This window comes from Aptenodytes patagonicus, chromosome 16, assembly GCF_965638725.1.
Source record: "Aptenodytes patagonicus chromosome 16, bAptPat1.pri.cur, whole genome shotgun sequence".
Classification (NCBI taxonomy): Eukaryota; Metazoa; Chordata; class Aves; order Sphenisciformes; family Spheniscidae; genus Aptenodytes; species Aptenodytes patagonicus.
Window position 1 is genome coordinate 8,986,191 of NC_134964.1, and position 20,115 is coordinate 9,006,305.

Consider the following 20,115-nt stretch of genomic DNA (forward strand, 5'->3'; position numbering starts at 1 on the left):
TCCTCGAAGCCCCCAAAAGCAAACAGCACCCGTGGGGGCTGCATGGTGGCATTTCTGGTTTGACACCCACCCCCCCCCCCTTCCCCAACAAGGGCCACCCCCGGCTCCCGAAGTCACCACGCCGGGGGCTGTCACCTGCCCCGGGATGCGGCCGCCCTCCCCGCCGCGAAACGGCCATCCTCCCCCCTCCAAACGCCTCCCCCCCCCCCACCCCCGGGGGGAAGCCGCCCTCTGCACAGCCCCCCCCCCCCCCCCCCCCCCCGGGCACCCCCGCTCCGGAGCGGGGCTGCCGCTAGATGGCACGCCGCGCCCGGCGCAGCCTCCGCGGGGCGGTGCGGGGCGGAGCTGGCTCCGCGGGGCTGCGCGGAGCAGCGCGGAGCGGAGCGGGGCAGGGCAGGGCGCGGCGCCCCGCACGGGCTGTCGCGGAGCGGAGCGGAGCGGCCCGGCGATGGGCTCGGCCGGCAGCGGGTAGGGCTAGGGCGGGCGGGGAGGCGCTCCGCGCCCGCTCCGCGCCCCGCCATGCGCCCCCGCGGAGCCCCGCGCTCCGCCCGCTGAGCCCCGCTCGCTGCCTCGGTGAGGGGGGGGGGTGGGGGGTGCGGGGGCCGCCCCCTCCCCGCTCCCCCCGCAACTTTGAACGATGATCACAGTCAACGCGGATGGGAAGATAATGGTCAGAAGATGCCTCGTCACCTTGAGACCCTTTAGGTAAAGTTGTTATTTTCTTGTCCCTCCTCCCGGCTCTCCCCCCGCCTTCCTCGGCCCCTGCGGGGTGGGAAGCGGTGGTCGGAGCACATTTTGCGGGGGGGGGGGGGCTGTGGCTCGCCGTGTGTGTGTGGGGGGATTGAGCCCAGATTAGGATGTCAGGGATCCAGGCAAGTTTGCCCGCAGGTCAGCGTGCGGGTCCTGCAGCGCTCGCTGACTGGCGGCTCCCAATTCACTCCTCACGCCGGTATTTTTTGGGGGGGTTAATTACAGGGCTGTTTGCCGCTGTCTTTTTTAATACCTTTCTCGGAGATGTTGGTACTCGCGGGGGAATCAGTTCCTCTGGCTTGAATCTGCTGGTGCTGACGGGGATTTTGAAACCCACCCTGAACTGGCAGCGGGGCTGGGATTGATATCCGAGCCTGAAGTCCGCTGGCTGCAGCACGCCCGTGCCCACCTATTGCTTTTTTCCCCTTGAAGCAACTCTCCCCATTTTTGCCTCCATGCATTTGCTTCCCCCATCCAGTCCTTGCTCTCCAGCTTCCTTATTTCACCAGAGATGCGCTTTGGTTGCTCCCAGGCTTGAGACACATGGGAGGTGCTGGTAATTGCTTGGTTTTTCTATGGGGAGAGGGACCAAAAACCCACAGAAGGGGAAAGTGCCGGGGGGCGAAGCACAGGGTGGGGTGAGCCTAGCCCGGCAGCTGCCAGCGCACCCCGCTGTGTTTGGGGGCCGGGGATCACTTGGGATCACCAGAGGGATATGCTTGCTGCCTTTTTGCTTAGCCCAGGCCACTGTCCAGAGCCGGGAAGGAGGACGGGGCTGCGCTTGCGCTGCTTGCTTGTGCTCAGATTTGGAGATGTTGTCTGCCTCTCCCCTGGAGTTGCCTGGCTCTGCACCGCTTGCCTGGAGGGATTCCTGCGGCTGGATCCCGCAGCAGTGCCCTGGGGCTGGGGGACTTGGCCAAGGTGATGACGGAAAGTGGTGGTGGAGCAGGGGTACGAAGGGTCCCCGCGGCTTGGGCTTGCTCCGAGCGTGGGGTGGGGAATGACTGTGAGAGAGGTGGGAAGGACACACGCGCCCCAGAGGTACGCTCTTTGCTTGGCTCTCTGCTTTCTTAAGTAGGTTTGAAGTCTGTAATGAGGAAGTGACTGGCCTGAGCATCGCTCTCCCCCGTGCCCTGGGCATCACTCCTGGGGAAGCCCATCTTCAGCAGTGACCTGGGATCAGGCCGGGGAAGTGCAGGGAGTGAGTCGCGGGGTGGTCACAAAGTCCCATTGGAGATGAGGATGTGTGTGGACGAGGGGTTTGTGATGGCAGGAGAGCACCAGGCTGGAGGGTCCCTGGTGTCCATAGCAGAATGGAGCACCTGCACGGTCCTGTCTGCGTGCCCTGGGCTGGCTTCTGCTCTCAAACCAGTGCAGACCAGTACAGGTGCCACTGGAACCAGTCAGGCTTTCCCTGTGTAAGAGGGGAAATTCCCAAGACCCTCTCCTAGCTGTCCCATTGTGTCCAGCTCTGCGCCTCCTCCACGTTGGTGTCATGCTGAGCCTGACCCCCCTATGTCACGGTCCTGTGTCACCTTGCTCCCAGCCCAGCGTGGGCGAGCGTTGGCACTGCCCCATTCCAGCTGTAACCTGGTGCGAATCAGCACCGCTCCCCTAAAATCAGCACCCCACGTTCTCGGCTGATGTGAATCAGGGACGACTTGCAGGAGCGGGAGGAGATACTGGCAATCAGGATGGGTCCTGTAAATCGGGTGCTCCTTGCTGGCTGGGCAAAGCCTCGCTGCTCTACGGAAGCCCATGGTGCAATCCCCTGCCTGGTGTAGACTCCTGGCAGCGGTGCCATCAGCAAACAGTGAACAGGAAACCTGACCCTTTGCACCAAAACATTTCATTAATCATGCTCCAGACATGCTTAGCAAAGCAATGCAAAGCCCTGAGCTGTGAAAGCGCCTGCAGCAAATGGGAAGGGGAGAGAGAACAAATCAGCGTAGAAACCGTTTGTAGAAATGACCAGGGATGGCTCTGACTTCATCTCAGCACCAAAAGGTGTTTCTTTTGTGACAGTGCTGGATTCAGGCAAGAATTCACCATGGGGCGGGGAGAGCCCTGGTCCAGCTCACCCAGCTCTTGGTTTTGCAGAACATGGGGAGTTCAGGCAAGTTTGTCAGCTGGAAACCAAAGCCAGGCTTTTCATGTGTCTATAACATTGGCCAGTAAGAGAATTCACTGTGGTCCCCTTCGTGGAGGAAGATTTCCGTGGCTGAGCATCATTTCGACAGTGCCGCGACGGTGTTGGGCTCTGAGCCAAACAACATTTGCAGGAGAGGGAGCATCTTTTATTATCCTGGCTGCTGCTGTTAGAAACTGTGGCTCAGCTTTTGGGTTCAAGAGACTCGGGTGTTGAAAACTTGTCTAATAAAAGATATTACCTTTCCCTGTAGCCCTTGGGTTCCCCGTGCACCTGCGTAATATTCTCCCCGTAGGTCTCAGCTGGGTGATGCAGCACTGTGGACAGACAGTCCCAGTGTCACAGCCCCGTCCCGCTGGGTGCTGCTGGCCTTCCTTTCCCCATCGCCTCCCAGCTCATTGCTCAGACCCTCCTGGCCACATCCAGCTTTCAGTTCCATGGGCCAAAATCTGCAATGACTGGGGGCATCACTTCCAATTTTCACTAAAGACTCAGAGAATTTGGCTTCCTTCTCTTTTGGGCACCAAGCCAGAACCCAGAATTGTGAACGGTTCAGTTTGGGGAGGATGTGGAGAGGGACTTGGCACCAGAACCATGCCCAGGCGATGAATTAAACGTGACGTGTGATGACAGGCAAAGCCAGCGTGCAGAGTACTTGGTCGTTGGAGCTCCATGGTCTTCAGTGAGTGAGACTTGATTTTGGGGGCAGAGGGCTCAGTGCATTTGATGGGCAGTTTGGAAGATCTGGGCTCTGGTATGTTTTACCTACTTCATGGTATTTGTTTTCTGCACAAGGAGTTTCCACACAGTTAAGGCTGGGCCAAGTGTTTTTATTCACCTGGAGAAGATCAGCATCAGCATAAAGTAAAAGAGATGGGGTCCTCAGGCTGAGAGCCCATCCCTGCAACCACCCCGCTCCCTGGAGCACTGCTGCTGGGCTGGATCCGCTTCTCTCCTAGGCACATTAATTCTGGTTAGGCTCTGATCCCTCTTTTCTTAGGAAAAAAGCATCCTGCATCTCCCCCACCCTCTCTGTAATCCAGTCAAAATCAAAAAGATTTTGTCTCCTAATGAGATGCTAGAGCACAGATCACCTTTGAATCTTTTTCTTTCCTTCCTCTTTTTTCTTTCTTCTCGGTGTTTCACTCCTTGCCAGAGTATAATTATGAAGATTAAAATGCGTAAACAAGGTCTTGCATAATGATGAAGATATTGTCTTCATATAGGAGGGGTGAGAACGAAGAGCAGGATCAGCTCTGATTATTTAATCAGGTGATGCTTCTTTAAAATGTCCCTTGGGGGAGGAGGCAGCTGGCAGCAGGGTGGAGCCTTTGCGTGGGTTTTGTACCATAACGTGCGCCCAGGGAGGACCCTCAGTCATGGGGCACAGCTGGGCTTTGACCTCCTCCTCCTCCTCCTCCAGCTTGTGCCTTCTCCACTGTGCTGTTGTCCTCTCCTGCCAGGGAGGTGCCATGGCAGACAGCTTTCCCCCTCTCCTGCTCTAAGGACAAATTCATCCCTCCGAGGCTGAGAGGGGTGCTGCAATCCCCTCCGTCGTGTTCCCAAGAGCCTCTTCCAGACTCAGCGCTGCGCCACGTGGCTGGGCACAGGGTGTGATAATGGGAATGGACTAATGTCCCCAAATCACCCCTGCCCCAAGCAATTTATGGGACACCACGTTGCTTTGCAGCATCAGGGATGCTCTGCCGCCTCCGCAATCACCTCCCTGCCGGAGCTGGACCACAGCTTTCTGGAAACCCTTCTCTGAGGTCTACTTTGGGAGAGGGGCTGAGGTCCGTAGTCATCTCCACGTGCAAACACCGCAGCTTGATGGTTCATCAGCATCTGCCAGGGAGGGGATGGCTGTGCTCTGCTGGCGGCTGCTTGTAGGGCGTGCCAGCTGTGCCTATAGACAGGCCTTCAGGGTCAGGAGTCTGGATTAGCCAAGTGCACGATGCTTTTTATAGCTTGTTTAAACTGCTTTTCACCCCCCAGGGCAGGCTCATTCAGAAATAAAAGGGGCTTGAGCTGCTTCACTCCTGGATTGCCTGCATGGGGATGTCAGGCAGTTTTACCGATGCACTTGAGTGTCCCCTCTCCCCGGTGGGTCAGCTGTTCCGGTGCCTGCCTGCAGGTCTCCAAAAGGGTTAGTGAGTGAGTGCATTGGGTTGAGTGTGCTGCTCACAGAGCTTGTTAATGCTGATGAGCCCAGGGTGTTCCTTTTTCTCTTGATTAGGGGATCGGGAGCTGCACGATGCTGCTTGTCCAGAGCCTGTGGCCAGGTGACCTTGATCTGTTGGGACCCAGCTGGGCTGGGGCAGGGATGATCCGTGGGAGCCGGGTGATGGGCAGGGGTTAGATGCCTGTCTGTGGTGGGCAGGGCTGATCCTCCTCGGAGCAGGTAGAGGAAACTCTTTGCTCCTGAGCTGCCTGATGCTGAGAGCAAAGCTGCCCTGGGTCTGGGGCTCAGGTGTGCGTTGGCTGTGCGAGAGCATCATCGGAGCTGGCAGGATGGAGGTAGGGAGCCGGTGGGGTCCCGTGAAGGCACCGTGTCTTGCCCAGGAGCCTCTCCAGGCAGCCCCCTGCCTGGCTGTGCTGTGCCGGGGCAGTAGGGACCCGCCCTGGGAGCTCCTCCAACAGGTCTCCCTGGGGAAGCCCAGTCCTTCTTGAGCTGCTTGATGCTGTACTTCAGCTCTCCACAACATCTTCTGTAGCTAACGAGTGCTTTGAAGCAAGTTACTTTATTTGCCAGCCCTTTCCAGCAACAGATAATTGTAATGCTGGCACGTTGTAGCCCAGACTTCATGGCTGGCTCCTAATCCTCTGCCTTTTAACTACACAATAACAATTAGATGGAGGGCTGTGGCATTTCTTTGCAAGCCTTTCTCTGGAAAAGCCTGGTTTTGGTGTTGGGCGGCTGCTCTGTGTTTCTGTGCGTGGCTCCTGAGCCCTGCGGATAATGCTGTGAACCTGTAAAGGAGAGTTGCTGGTGCCTGTCCTCAGCAGTTTGCTTCCCTTTGGCTCAGGGATGCTGAGAGGCAGAAATGCCAGCGGGCACCCTTAAGGGCTTGCTCAGCTCCCTGTCCCACACAGGATTTATCTATTTGAAGACGAACCCGTTGTTTCACAAGGCTGGCTGGCAGCTGTCTTTTCTCCTTCTCTTCCTTGAAGTTTTCCTTGGGTTTGGCTGGCTGAGATCCCCGGTACGGCCGCGGCTCTGGGAGCTGTCATACACAGCGCCTGGCAGTGGCTCTGCTGGGGCTTTGCCCATGTGTCTGTTGGAGGATGTTGCACCTCCGCGGAGATTCGGAGGCGGCAGCAGCATCTCTGAGCAGTGGAAAGAGGCCAGGAGTCTGTCCCTCAGCGCAGCGTGCTCTGCTTGCACACCGGGGAGACGGGAAGGCTTGGCTTTATGCTCCCTGGTGCACAATAACCCTCCTGCTTGCACAGAGCTCCCGCCTTCAGCCTTTTCACCCCCCAAAAAAAGTTACTGGCCTGAATTTGGCCTGAATAGGAGCAGCGCTGAGAGCTCCTGCCTCTCTCGCAGCTGGAGGTGACCACGAGCTCGGCTGGGAGCGACGTGCGGGTCGGCATCCTGCCCGGTGCGTCCCCGTGGGAGACGCTTTCCTGCCAGCCTGGACGAACAAAGTGGCGGTGGGATGGTCTCAGGCCACTGTGTGTGTTGCCAGCACGGGTTCCTCCTCGTCCTGCTGCGCACAGGGCTGCCCGCGCTGTGCAGGCGATGCCGGACACAATGGCAAATACTGGTGGCCTAGTTACAGGGGGAACAAAGACCTTTTTTTTTTAAAAGGTTTGTTGGTGTTTTTTTTTTTTTTTAAGATCCTTTGGGAGGAAGGGAAAGTACAAGGTCTCTCTTTTCTCTGGAATCTCCCAGGAGGAAAATGGGTATTGTTTATTGTAGCAGTTCCTGCGGTCTGGGTTATTGGGCCGGATCTAGTGGAGCATCGTAAGGGCAGTCGTGTTCTCGCTCAGCTTTCCCACCGAAGGTGCGTGTCCTCCGCTCCCTCTCGAGGCCTGCCCGTCGGAGCAGGCTGCAGGGATTTCGGAGGCTGTTCTCAGGCAAAACCCGCCTGCTCAGTGCCAGGGTTTGGGCAGAAGCATCTTGGGGCTTTTCATGAAGCACGTGTGGGTCTGGCCGTGGTTGGGGTGAGGTACTGGTGTGCTCTCGCGCGGCTGGGGCCGCAGAGGTGCTCCTTGACCGGGCTGGATGGGGTGAACCACGGGGATGGAGCAGTTGGGAAGGACGGAGGGATTGTCCCAGCTGCCTCTTCCAGACACCCCAAAACAAAGTGGCTCCTGCTGCTGTGCAGAGGGGTTACCCTAGTGGGGTGAGGGGTGGTGGGGCTGTCCTAGGAGCGAGCCAGTTCCTTGTCATACCTCGCTACAGATCTGCTTTCCCTCCCGCAGGATATTCGTGCTGGGCATTGGATTTTTCACCCTGTGCTTCCTAATGACGTCGCTGGGAGGGCAGTTCTCAGCCAAGCGCCTGGGGGACTCTCCCTTCACCATCCGGACTGAAGGTAAGCGCGGGTCCGTGCCCGTCCTGTCCCGCGTGATGCTCGATGACCCCCACGCGCGTGGTCCAGCCAAGCTGACGAGCACCAGGGATGCAGGGAGGATGGTGCTCAGGTGCCTCCATTCCCAAGGCTCCCTCCTGACCCGTTTCAGGGATGTCAGGACGACTCAGGGTCCTGTTGGCCCTTCTTGCCGTGGCACGGGGTGCTTTGCAGCCATGTGGCTAAAACCTGGCTGTGTTCACATCCAGAGGTGTACGGGCACAGTGGGGACATGTGTGTGCTGGAGTGTGGATGCTGACCCTGACTCACAGCAGAGGGATGGGAAAACACTGGTGGCTGGGGCTGACGGGATTAGACCTTCAACTGCTGGCGGTGGTGTGGGTTGCATGGGCTGCACCCAGTCTGACGTGCTGAGGATTTGGCTCGGGTGCTTGGAGGGCTCAGTGGTTTTGGGCAGTTTTGGTCTGCAGGGAGTGGAAATTGTTCCTTAGGGATGGGAAAATAAAAGGCCTTTGTGTTTTCGTGGAGCTACTGAAATGTAGAAGAGAAATATTCTGATTTTTACCAAGTGTGCTTTCTGTTATATTTTTTTAAAACACCTTTTTTGGCAAGATGTGCAGTCAGCTTCCATGGTGGGAGGGTCATGTCCTGCCCTTGCTCTGGGAGGATGCTGCTGCACTGAATTGAGCTTCGCCCTGACTTTTCCTCTGCAGTCCCAGCCTGGAACAGCACGACTGAATTGCACAGAGGGAAATGCCCAGCTTGAACTCCCGTGAGCAGGGTGAGCTAGGCTTGGTCAGGCTACCGTGGTCTTCTCTTCCTCCATACCAAAGACATGGAGGGATTTGAGCTCCCCAGCCTTGCCTGGAATGTGATTTTTGGACATTAAATCCTTTCCTTGCAGTGCTGGAAGAAGCGCTAATTGCTTTCCTACAGAAGGAGAGGACTAAGTGGTGGTTTCCAGAAGTCGGATGGTGCTTGTAAACTGCTTAGTTGACTTCCAGAGAGATTAATGTGCAGCCTGCGGCAGCTGGCTTTGTTTTCTCCCCCGTGGATGGAGCACATGGCGGCTGGCGTTTCTCCCCTTGTGCTCCCCTAATTGTTCCCATCACCAACTCCGTTAAGCCCCTTCTCCAAGGGACTGGTGTTTGCCTGGCTGACCTCAGCCTGAGCAGGTTGCAGGATCAGCGCCTTTCGGTATTTTCTGCATGTTTTGCCGTGCTCAGGGTACCTGCCCCTGCAAGGAGGGTGGGTGCTGTGTTAATGTCCCTGTCCTCATGCCAAGCGCGGCTCCCAGAACGGCTGGTGAGTGAAGCCCGGTTATAGGGGATTTCTTCCCTCTCGGGATGAGAAGCGGCACGTGAGGAGGGTGGGCAGAAGCCCCCAGACCACTGCCTTCTCCAAACTTGGCTTTTGAGGAGATCGATCCTGAAAAGATTCCTGAGTTTGGAATAAAAGGTCTCACTTGTTACAGCTGCCCTCTGTCCCAGGAGAGCCCCAGCGTCCCCAGGGAGTTTGCAGAGAACTAGAAGAAATGCAAAGAGGGACTGACTAACTGTGAGAGGTGGCACAGGTCGTGCTGTAAACAGCAGCGAAGGCTTCCAGAAACCTGCAGAAGCCCCTGGTCCCACCCCAGAGGACTCTCAAGTTGAGGTGAAATGATGGCAAAAAGACAATTATTCAGCTTCTTTATCCCCTTTCTGGATACCTTGGAGTGGAATAGCTTTTCCCATCCTTATTCTTGCCACCAATTTAACACAGATCTTTGAGTCTGCTGATTCCCATGCTTGTGTCTCTGTTGTTTACCGGGTGCAATGTCAGTGCAGTCCTGGAGCTGGATCCAAAGAAACCTTTTTCAGGCTCTCACACCTCTGAGTCCTCCACACTTATTGCTTTAGGTGATTAAATCAAGGTGTGTAAATGGGTTCACCTTCTTGCATCTGAGCTCCCGGTCATGGTGGGCCCCTTGGCTCTGCTAAGGGGTATGCTGCGAGCGCCTGCCTTGCTGGCCGGGAGGGACGCCCGCTGCTTTGCTCTGTGGGTCTGGATGTCGGTTCTGGTAATGGCTGGTCGGTCTCATTTAAAGAAGAAAAAAGATTTGTGATCTAATTTTTCAAGCTTTTGACTTCTTAGGTCTGTAACTGGCTAAAGCAAGTCCTGCTTTGTTAGAAAGCTCAGAAATTCAATGTAAAACTATTATTTTTCTTTATTGGATGGATTTGCCAAGTAAGGTATTGCTTCCAGATGAATTGCTGCAGATTTGGCTGTTGTTGTGTTTCTTGTTGGGGAAGATTTGGTTCGTTCATGGTCTCACACACCGTTTTGAAACACGAAGCATCCTCTCTGCTGTTTCTGGAGGAAGGATGCCGTTTTGGAAGAGGGTTATATTCTTTGTCCCCAGGACTTGGTGGGCACAACCCGAGAGGCTTTTTCTAGCTCTTTAACACCAGGTTCAGGCTGTTGGGGTTCAGCCTTTCCTGTGATACTGGTATGTAGGGACTGGCCGCCCCGCATGGTGATGTTCTCAGCAGGGCTCCTGCATACAGCTACACAGGGTGAGAACCCCGGAAAGCAGAGTGGGACCAAGACCTCAGGGCATGTACAAGACTGGAGCTGGACAGGAGCCGGCCAATGTCACTGCAGACCCCTCTCTGTCACCTTTGAAAGGTTGTGGCTGTTTGGGGAGGCTCTGATGGCTGGAAGAACCAGCTGTCGCACCCATGGAAAAAGGCAGGAGGGACGATGCACGCTGGGCAACCTCACCGGTGCCACTGGGAGATGGGGAGTCAAAGCCTCTGGGAAGCTGGGGAGGTGGGGAAACTCCATCCTTGGAGACTTCCAAAACACATCTGGCTGACGTGAGGCTGTGGGCAGCTTGGTCTGACCCCCAGGTCTGCCCTGTTTGGAGCAGGAGGTCAGAGAAGGGACTCCAGAGGTCCCTCCTGGCTAGGGTGATGCTGAGCTCACGTGGAGGAGCGCTGAATGCACTCCAGTGAAGTTGGTGCGGGTTGATGGGAACAGAAATGAATATGCTTCTTATTAGTGCTGCGAAGTCTCAATAGGTCTGTTTGAATAACAAACTGGCATTTAATTAACGTGTGTTATGGATCCCAAGGAAACCCAAGAAATACTGCCGGTTATTATCGTTGCTGTTAAGCGCGCAATGCTGGTCAGAAGATGAGCTCAAAGGAGCAGGTTAATTTTACTGGGCTGATTAGCTCTTGATGTGAGTAATAGTGGGAGTCGGGCCAGTATTTGCACAAACCTGGACAGGTTCAGGACCGTTGGCTTTGGAGGAGTTATTGGGTGCGTGGCCTCAGGTCTGCCATGTGTTGGAGCCCGGGCTTGAATATCCCCTGGGACCAGGCTCCCGGTGTGAAACCCTCTGGAGTGCCTGGGGAAGGACCTGGTCCCTGCTGCTGCTCTCCTCTCCGCATGGGTTCATCGAAGCGTTGGGTTTAATGGGCCTTTGTTGAGCATTATTCATTAATTGGTTAATTTTGCATTGCAAGCTGGCAGCATCCTCTCCCCCTACGCTCTGGGTGTGGGCTGCTTTACCATCGTAGCTGGTGTATTTAGTCGGGTATGTTTGTGGCTGGCGAGTGTCCGCTCCTGCGGTCCTTCCTGGGGGCCATCTTGGCTTTTGTTGGCTGTTTGCTCTGGTCCTTGTTTCCACGTGTCCTGCCAGGCTCAGCAGCGATGCTCTGCAAGTGAAGTTGCCCATGCGCTTAAACGCCTGCAGGGTTGGGGTGGCTGCAAAGAGCTGGGGGGTCAAGCCCAGCACCTGAGCACTTAAAAATCATTTGTATTGGAGAAATCCTGTTGAGTTGTGGATAAGTGGTAAAACCCATGGATTATGGTCCAGGCTAGGCTGGGGCCGTTCCTATTTCTCCCTGAGTGTCCTGACCAGCCCAGCGCTGAACCTTGGATATTGCAATCCAAGGGGAAGCTTATGAAAATGCCCCAGACTTGCCCAGAGCTCTCTTGGCTTCTGAACTGTGCGAGCAGCCGATCAAAACCAAAATGAAGATAGATGTGAGGCAGGAGCATGAAAAGGAGAAATGGATAATGTCACAGTCCAAAAGTTAATCCCATTTTAAATTTTATTTTTATATGTGAATTCTCTTCTCGGAGGCTCTCTCCAAAAGCCATGTTTCTCGGTGTGTGCCAGAAATCATTCCTCAGATGGATTCTCTGCTTGGTGATTCGATGCAGCAGAGGCTTTGTGTCTTAATAATAAATAAAAAAACCTTCTGAAATACAAGTTATTTTATCCTAATCCGCTGCTGTCAGGTAAACACAGACAAAGGTTCCTTTGTTTTGAAATGGCCACCGAGAGAATTTGTTCTACAAACAAAGCTCTAGATAAAAAAAGAGAACAGACAAGTCTATAAATTTTGGATGTGGGAGATGCTTTGGGAACGACTCTAGACTCAAGAGATTGAGTTTTCTGTGCCCTCTTCTCTCCTCCTCTTTAGAATTTAAAATGTTTGGTTGTTTTTTTGTTTTGTTTTTTTTCCCCTGGGCATCTTTCTTTTGAGCTGTCTTGGGGCAGGGGGCTGATCCTGAAAATGCACCAAAACCTTTAATTGTGGTGTGTTGTGGTTTAACCCCAGCCGACAACTAAGCCCCCCCCAGCCGCTCGCTCACTCCCCCCACAATGGGATGGGGGAGAGAATCAGAAGAGTAAAAGTGAGAAGACTCATGGGTTGAGATAAAGACAGTTTAACAGGTAAAGCAAAAGCCGCGCACACAAGCAAAGCAAAACAAGGAATTCATTCACTGCTTCCCATGGGCAGGCAGGTGTTCAGCCATCCCCAGGAAAGCAGGGCTCCATCACGCCTAACGGTGACTTGGGAAGACAAACGCCATCGCTCCAAACGTCCCCCCCTTCCTCCTTCTTCCCCAGCTTTATATGCCGAACACGACGTCATATGGTGTGGGATATCCCTTGGGTCAGTTGGGGTCAGCTGTCCCGGCTGTGTCCCCTCCCAGCTTCTTGTGCCCCCCAGCCTGCTCGCTGGTGGGGTGGGAGGCAGAAAAGGCCTTGGCTGTGTGTCAGCGCTGCTCAGCAGTAACGAAAACATCCCTGTGTTATCAACACTGTTTCCAGCACAAATCCAAAACACAGCCCCGTACCAGCTACTGGGAAGAAAATTAACTCTATTCCAGCCAAAACCAGCACATGGTGCTTGCAGTGCGGCTGGGGAGGGATTTGGCAGCAGTCCCTCTGCCTGCGGCTGTGCCCCACTCTGGTTTCGGCGCTGATGTACGTCCCGCTGGTGGAGCTTGCTGCTGCAGGGGATTAACAGAGCAAAATAGGTTATTAAGTGTTAAAGTGTGATTAGATGTGGCTAGAATATTGCCTGCAACTGCTGTAGCTAGTTTAAAAAATGGAAAGACTTCTGATTTCTCCTGCTGTTCATTCCTGTATGGTAGGGTATGAGGTGGTGGAGGAATTTGCTGCAGGCCCAGGGCATGTGTAGGACAGGTCCTGATGTCCCGAAATGGCCGGAGCTGAGCTCTGCCCTCGCTGTGGGCTGCTGGCTCTCGCAAGAGGGCACTGATTTATTTTCAGCTGACCTTGGTGGTACTTTGATACAAGAGCTTTGAGTGGTTCGTATAGACGAAGATATCTTGGTGCTTGGGGTCTGTGTGCTGCAACAGCAGTTCTCGTGCTGAGGTCCTTGAATCTCCATGCCTTTGGGAAGCGGTGGTTTGCTGAGCACTGGAGTTGTGTGTTTGCTGTTCCCATATAACTGTCTTTTCAACCCGTTTTCAAGTGTTTCCTGCCTGGGTTGGTGTTCAGCTTGAGAGCTCGACGCCTGCCTTTCTCCACCCCAAAATGAGCTCCCAGCAGCATCTCCAGCTGGTTTCCTGTTGGTGACCACAAACGGGCTCCTGCATTGTGTTTCCTCAACCACTTTGGGAACAGGATCAGCGGGGACAGGGGACAAAGGAAGGACAAAGGTGGGGGTGGGCCGCTTCTAGAGCGCAAGCTGGAAAATGCAAGTGAGTGGGGGTGAAGCACATCCTCTGCAAGGCAGGTGCACCTTGTCCTAGGTTGCTGAGATGTGTTTTGGGGCCTGATCTCCTCGGGGCTGTAGGATATGGACCCTGATGGGATATTAAACAGCTTGTGGACTGGGGTAAGGGGTTTCCCAGTCAACCTGATGTGCAGATGAAGCTGCCCAACGCCATGGGGACTTTCTGCAGCTGGCCAATGGTAACTGCCTTGGCCTGCAAATCTGTCTGGAAGTGGGCAGTGCACCAGCGCCTGCGGTGACTTTCCTTGCTCTGTGGCACAGCAGAAGTGCAGGTGGCCAGAGAACAGCTTCTGCTGCAAAAGCCTCTGAGATTTTGTCCTTCACTTCCATTTTGCAGGGAAAGAAAATTAAATGTGAAAAGGTTATGGAGAAAGCCTGCTGGGGAAGCCCCCCTTGCTGGCTTGGGGCAACCTGTCCTGGATGTAGGCTTGGGTGAAGCTGAGCAGTGCTGCTTTCTTGGGGCATCAGAATGGCTCTAGTTTGCTGACTTGGGGTACGGGACTCTCCGGAGAGGTCCAGCAGACAACGGTCAAGGCGTGTTGCACTGGAAATCGTGCTTAACATCACCTGGCAGAAATCCTGCCCTGCTCTCCCCAAACCCAGCACCCCTCCTGGTTCCAGCTACTGGAGTGCTCTGCCTCTCCCGCGGCTGTCGCTTGCTCCTGTTCCTGGAGTCTCGCCCGCTTAAAGCAATTTCTTCCATCAATGAACACAGAAGAGGAGAGAGAGGGAGATTGTTTCGGGCTGTGCTGCACCACTGAGTACTTTGGTGTTTGTGGCTTCTGTTTCTCTCCAGAGCAGGGATGATGGTGGAGGAGCAGGAATTGTGCTGCAGAAGATAATGTTGAAGGTTGCTCGGGGTTTTGTAGGGCATCTTCACCGTTCCAGAGTCATAGTACCGTGAAGCGATGGGATCTCACGTTAGTTAAATCTCTTGAATGGCTCCCCGAGGAGCAGAGCAAGGAGGCCAAATAGAAATGTGAGAACCTACATGATCTCCTTGGAGGGGTCCTTTGCTCCCGCCCCTGTCTCTGCTGGGTTTCCTTCTGCTCCAGCAGCATCCCAGCTGGGTTAGCGTGGCCGGGTACCATCGCCCTTTGTTCTCATGGAGGATGCAGAAAGGTCAAGCTCAGATTTGCTAACGATCAGCGTGAGCTTGAATAACTCTGTCATCTTCCCTCGCAGTCGGCCGTGCTGGGAGGGGGGAGGAGGTGGAGGTCTGTGTGCGTGATCCTGACCCACCACGTACCCTCTGTGTACGGCTGATCGCGAGGGAGGGCAGCAGAGAAGGGGACAGCTGGGCTCTGCCTGCGAGGTCCTGGCTGCAGTGAGATGCTGCTCAGCCCGAAGGAGCTTTAAAGCAAAACACAGATGTGTTCATCCTCCCGTCCCGGTTCCCTCTGTCTTGGGAAAGGTAATTTCTGGACCCGTTTGCAAACTTGGGTCGCTGCCACTTGTGACAGATCCCAATCTGCTCCTCAGTTATTTCTCCTCGGCAGAGCGCACAGTTCTGACAGGAGCTTGAGTTGGGCAAAATACCTGAAAGTTGCTTTATGGCTTTGACAGCCTCTTTTCTTACCTGACCTTGCTGGAGAGAGCACCCGGGAGTGAGAGCGTGGGCTGCTGCCTCCTTGAGACGTGACGCACAGACGTGCGGTTCCAGGGATGCTTGTGTTCCCTTTGCATGCAAAAAGTAATGCGAGTTATAAGTTTATCTTGTTGCCTTCAATGCACGGTGAAGGCGACAGGAGAACCAGTTGCAAAGTCTCGTGTAACCAAATGACGGTGATGGGGGGGGGGGGGGGGCATGGGCAGAGCGAGGGAGGGAGGGAGCCGGGCAGACTCTGCTGTGCAAACTCAGCACTAATTATTCCCGGTTTCTTCCCGAGTGAGTTATAACCCTCTGCCGGGCTGCTTGTGTTTATGTTTTGATGTTGTCTGTTGAGCAGCTCTGGATAACTGTCTGCGGCAGCCTGTAAGCAGCTTGTCAGGATCCGCTGCTTGAGCGTGTCTCGCCAGACGGCGCAGGCAGCGGCCGGGATGCTCGTCCAGGCAGAGGGATGAGGCCGTTCTCACAACCTGAATCCAGAATTTGCTTGTGCAAAACCCTCTTGAAAGTCAGCGGGAGTTTTCCCTCTTGATCCCCCTCTTCCCACAGCGCCCGTGGTGCCGTTAGCCGGAGTGTTTCCCCAGGTCCCCGTGGAGAGGGTGTGGGTAAGCAGGTGCATGTCACCTCCCTGGCACCAGCTGGGACGTGCAGATCCTGCGCGTCCCCAACCCTTAATTTTTCTGCTGCTGCATCCAGAGTTGGGTTTGAGTCTCCTGGAGCCTGTGGGCCACTGGAGGGGTGCCAGCCAGGGGAGACCCATGGGGAGAGCGTGCTGTGCAGCTCTTCGGTGCCTGGGGCTCGTTTCCAGCCTCGCTGTGTCCGTCCCATCTGAAGCCACTCCAAGCAGCCTTGGGGGCCAGAGCAGCCAGCTGATGCTGTAAGAAGTTGCCTGGTCGGTGCCAAGCCGAGCTGGCCGATACTGGGAGCACCTCCTTGGCAAGGAGCTGTGCTGGGGAAGATGGGCTTTTGCTTTTTCCTCCCTCAGAAAAATGCTGGGGCGGTGGGGCCGGCTCTCCGGCTTGCCCAGAGATGCTGTGCTCTGGCAGCTCCTGCCGCTCGGGACCGTTCTCTCTCTTCCTCGTTGTCCAAGCATCGATGGGGAGAAGGGGGAGAAGAATGGAGACCCCAAAGCAAGGCAGAGCCTAGATGCAGGATGAGGGCTTTCTGCCTCAAACACTGCCTCCCTCCCGGTCCCGCTCCCTGTTGGCTCCTGCCAGATGCTCGGTCGCTCCAGGGGCTCTTTTAAGTAGATAACGCCGCATGCGGCAGCAATAGCAACTTATTCTGCTCTTCCTGTTGAGTGTGGGGAGGCTTCTTTAATTATGGGTTAAGGTGGTGCTCTGTGCTGAGGAATGGCTATTGGCGATGGTGATGGGCGCTGCTGGGAGCGACTGTGGGTGTCAGCTGCACCCCGGGGTGCGAGTGCCGCCGGCCCCACTGTGCCGCAGCGAGAGGCTGGTGCCGGGGTCGCACCCCCATGGGCAACACAGGGGTGTCCTTAATCTGCATTTTTTTTTTTTTTTTTTGGAGCAGACCAGTGCTTTGCCCGGGTGGAGAAAGTGGTGGTTGATTATAAAGCACGTGTCCTCTCCGGTGTCTACTCCCCGTGGCTGTCCCGCTTCAGTCCTGGCGCGCTGCATCCCCCGTCGGGTTGGTGAACGTGCACTGTGCTCCCATCTCCAACCCACATTTGGAAAGGGAGTTTAAAGTGGAAGTGTAAAACTTTACTGTTCTTATTAAATTGCTATTGCAGGCAGGGAAACGAGTGCTGTTAAAATAAGGAAAATAAAGGCGTCCGTGGGGGCTCCACGTGACACCAGGGGTTACTGCCCACTTCTGCGGGGATGTGCTGGAGGAGTAAAATGCAGATTGGTGCTTTGCAGGGCAAAGAGGGGTAATAAGAATTGTAAGGGCTGCTGTGGTAGCGATTAAAGCTTAATCCACCCTGGGGACACGTCTCTTACTGAAGAAGTGCCCGTTTGATACAATCGCTGCTCAGAATTGGATGCCTGCAGGCTTAAAAAGAAAAAAAAAAAAAAGCCAACAAACTTACTGGAAGATGGAAGTGTGAATTCATGAGTCTTAAACTGGTGGAGCGGAGATGAAGATCTCTGTGCAGTGACGTGCACTGGCCCCTTCCCTGCCGCTGCCGTGTTGGAGGAGGGAGGAGCAGCATCCTGCTGGCCCCGGTACTGTTATCTCCATAAGCAGCGACTCTCAGGGAATCATTAAATCAATTAATTGATTTTCTATAGCTCGTAAGGAAGTCAAATGGCATTTCCATCAACCTGTGATGAGCAAACACCCCACCACGGCCAGGAGGAATGTTAATGGCTCTTTATGCTTTTATTACCCCTTTTCACTCCTAAATCAAAATTCATCCTGAGCCCGGGAGGCAGCAGGTACTTCAGAAAATAAAACTAGCACAGTGGGAACCATAGCAGCCTCTGTAAAAGCTGTTTTTTCCCACTGATTTATTTGATGCTTTGGGCTAAACGAGAGAGCAGGGCCCAGTTCAGCTCGGGCGGAGATTAGCGGAGGCTCGTCCCATGGCTCTGCCAATGCCCCCAGCTTCCATGGGCTCCGCTTTGGGCTGCTGCCCTGTTCTGCTGCTGCTGGAAGGATCTGGCCCCTGGGCTTGGCAGGGGCTGATGGGTTTGGAGGAAGGGGATGATTTATTCACCCCTGGAAACAGAGCGGCAGGATGCCCGGCACTGTTTGGCCAATATTTTTGGCTTAAGGAAAAATGGTAATCGTTTTGGAAATGTTAAGTTAGTGAGTTCTGCTGTCTCTGAAACATAATGTTTTGCGGCAGCTGTAAATAAGGCTGCGGGCTCGAGCGCTGGACGTGCAGAGCCAGAGGAGCGATGGTGGTGCCGAGCCTCCTGAAGCAGTCCTCTGGCTGATCTCGGGGCGTGCAAATGCCAGGTCGAATCCTTCCTCTGCCCGAGGGGTTTGGGCTGATTTCCTGCAATCCTTGGGTCATCGGCTCCTGATAATACAATTTTCCCCGGGTCAGCAACGGGGGGTCTGAGGAGAACAACTAGTTGAGTTAAATGCCGATGCCCTTGGAGCGATGCCTCTCTTGTAAAGACCACGAACCGAAATGAGGGTTGGTGATGGAGGGGGTCCCTGGCTCACGGGTCCGTGGAGGCGCTCTGGGGCTGCCCCTCCACCGTGGGACGGGTGTGAGCTGCTCATTGCCTGGAGCTGGGGGTCCCGGCTGCAAAACTGGGGTCCAGCTTTGCCCCCGGTGCCGACAGCATCCAGCCTGGTATGGGGTGTAGCTGTGCTCTGGGAGCCCCGGTGTCCTCTGGGCTTTGCTACCAGCAACTGCCCTTGAGTGAGCCCTGCGCTGGAGCCCTTGTGTTTAGGAAGCAATTTAAAATAGATGTTAATCTTGTAGTTTGAAAGCCTCGCCTGCAGCATGAGGTGTTTGGAGCACTGCAGAACAGCTTAAAATGCAATTTAAAATAGTGCTGGCTGGCAATAGAGGATCAACTAAAAATACCCTGCTGGCACTTCTTAAAAAAAAACATGAAAGGGGAATGAGAAGGGGGAAAAAGATGAGGTTAAAAAAATAAAATAAATAGAAGCTGAACTGCAGCTTGTGCTGGGGCTGGGCATATTAGTCTCTTCTTCCCCAGCTACGTGTCTCCCGCAGCCCATCTCCTGGGGCTGCTGGGGAGAGGAGGCGTTGACCGAGCTCATTTTGCCTGGAGAGTGATGGCTTGTGGCAGGACTTGTGGGACCGTCCTCGTGTCCCACAGGGGACATCAGGTCTCTGGTGTGTGTTTGGGGGGTAAGGAGTAAGAAAAGTTGGGGGGAACAGCCCTGCGCTGTCCCTTGAGCTAGTGAAACCCTCCTGTCTGTGAATGTGTCTATTTGTACTGCTCAGCTTCCTGACTTGTCTTATTTATATGGAAATAGGGAGCAAACACGTTAGTCTGGAGATGGAGAGCTGCAGTCCGCTCTTACAGGTGTTTCCTCTGGGGGGAGGCGGGGGCAGGGGGAGCTGGTTGGGGTGGAGGAACGGCAGGAGCCCCTTCTGCGGGCTCAGCTCGGGGTCCCGCGGCCGAAGGGCTGCCCCGAGGGAGGGAGTGAGAACCCAGAGCCGGTGGGGTTGGTGGGGGACACTGGGCTGGCACCCCCCCTCCGTGCTCTGTGCAGCAGCAGGCTGGAGGAGGACTGGTGGGACCTTGGATGGAGGCTGAAGTTTGCTCAGGACCTCTCTGTGGCCTCTCTCTAACCAACCTCCTCCACGAAACCTGGTGCAGCATCACCCTCCCGGGGGGGCATCGCCCTCCCGGGGGAGGACCTGCAGCGTGCCGGGGCGTGGGGCTACAGAAGGAAAGCAGAGGTATGGCTCATCACTCATGAAGCCATTGGCAGCACGGGAGAGCAGAGCCCAAGGATGTGGCTTTGCCGTGGCTGTCCGAGAGCAGGGTGGGCAGAGCGGTGCCTGGCCGTAGGGGTGGCACGGTGCTTGCGGGAGTGATTTATGGGGCCGAACGGGGTTGCTTCCCATCTGCTGGTGCTGTTTCAGGCAACATGCATGCCACGGCACGGCTGGCTCTCGCTTTCAGCCAGGGAACTTCTGCAGCACATCGGTCCCCCCGCTGCGGTGTCTCTCCCCGAGGCACCACCGGCGTGCGGGGGGGCTGTAGGACAGCTGGGGGGGGGCTCTTGAGCCCGCGGCAGCGTTGCAATCGCTGGTATTGCACGGCTACGTTAGCAGAGCCCTGGGGCGGCTCCTGCCTGGCTCGGTTGTGGCACATAGCTGCTAGCCCCACAGTGGTGGAGCTGGCCGTGCAGGGCGTAGCGGGGCCTGATGGGCTCTGCCTGCCTCTGAATGTGGTGAGAGGGAGTGCAAACATCCCTGAGGTTGCCCATTTGTCACTGATTGCACAGCAGTGGACGAGAAGATGGATAAATCCAGGGGGTAGATGATAGGAGGCAGGCAGGACATAATCTACTTTACCAGCCGGTGACTTAAGGTTGCTTAATTTGGCAGATTACCAG

At 55.3% G+C, this 20,115-nt stretch overlaps 1 protein-coding gene across 1 annotated transcript in view; it reads left to right on the plus strand.

Annotated features, from left to right (window-relative positions):
* Positions 1 to 603: 603 nt before the first annotated feature.
* MGAT5B (alpha-1,6-mannosylglycoprotein 6-beta-N-acetylglucosaminyltransferase B) overlaps positions 604 to 20,115 on the plus strand; it is a 71,874-nt gene continuing 52,362 nt past the window's right edge. Inside the window, exons 1-2 of the mRNA XM_076353827.1 lie at positions 604 to 705; positions 7,328 to 7,440. Coding sequence (XP_076209942.1) covers positions 638 to 705; positions 7,328 to 7,440 — 181 coding nt within the window. The 5' untranslated portion in view covers positions 604 to 637. The remainder of the gene's footprint in view (positions 706 to 7,327; positions 7,441 to 20,115) is intronic.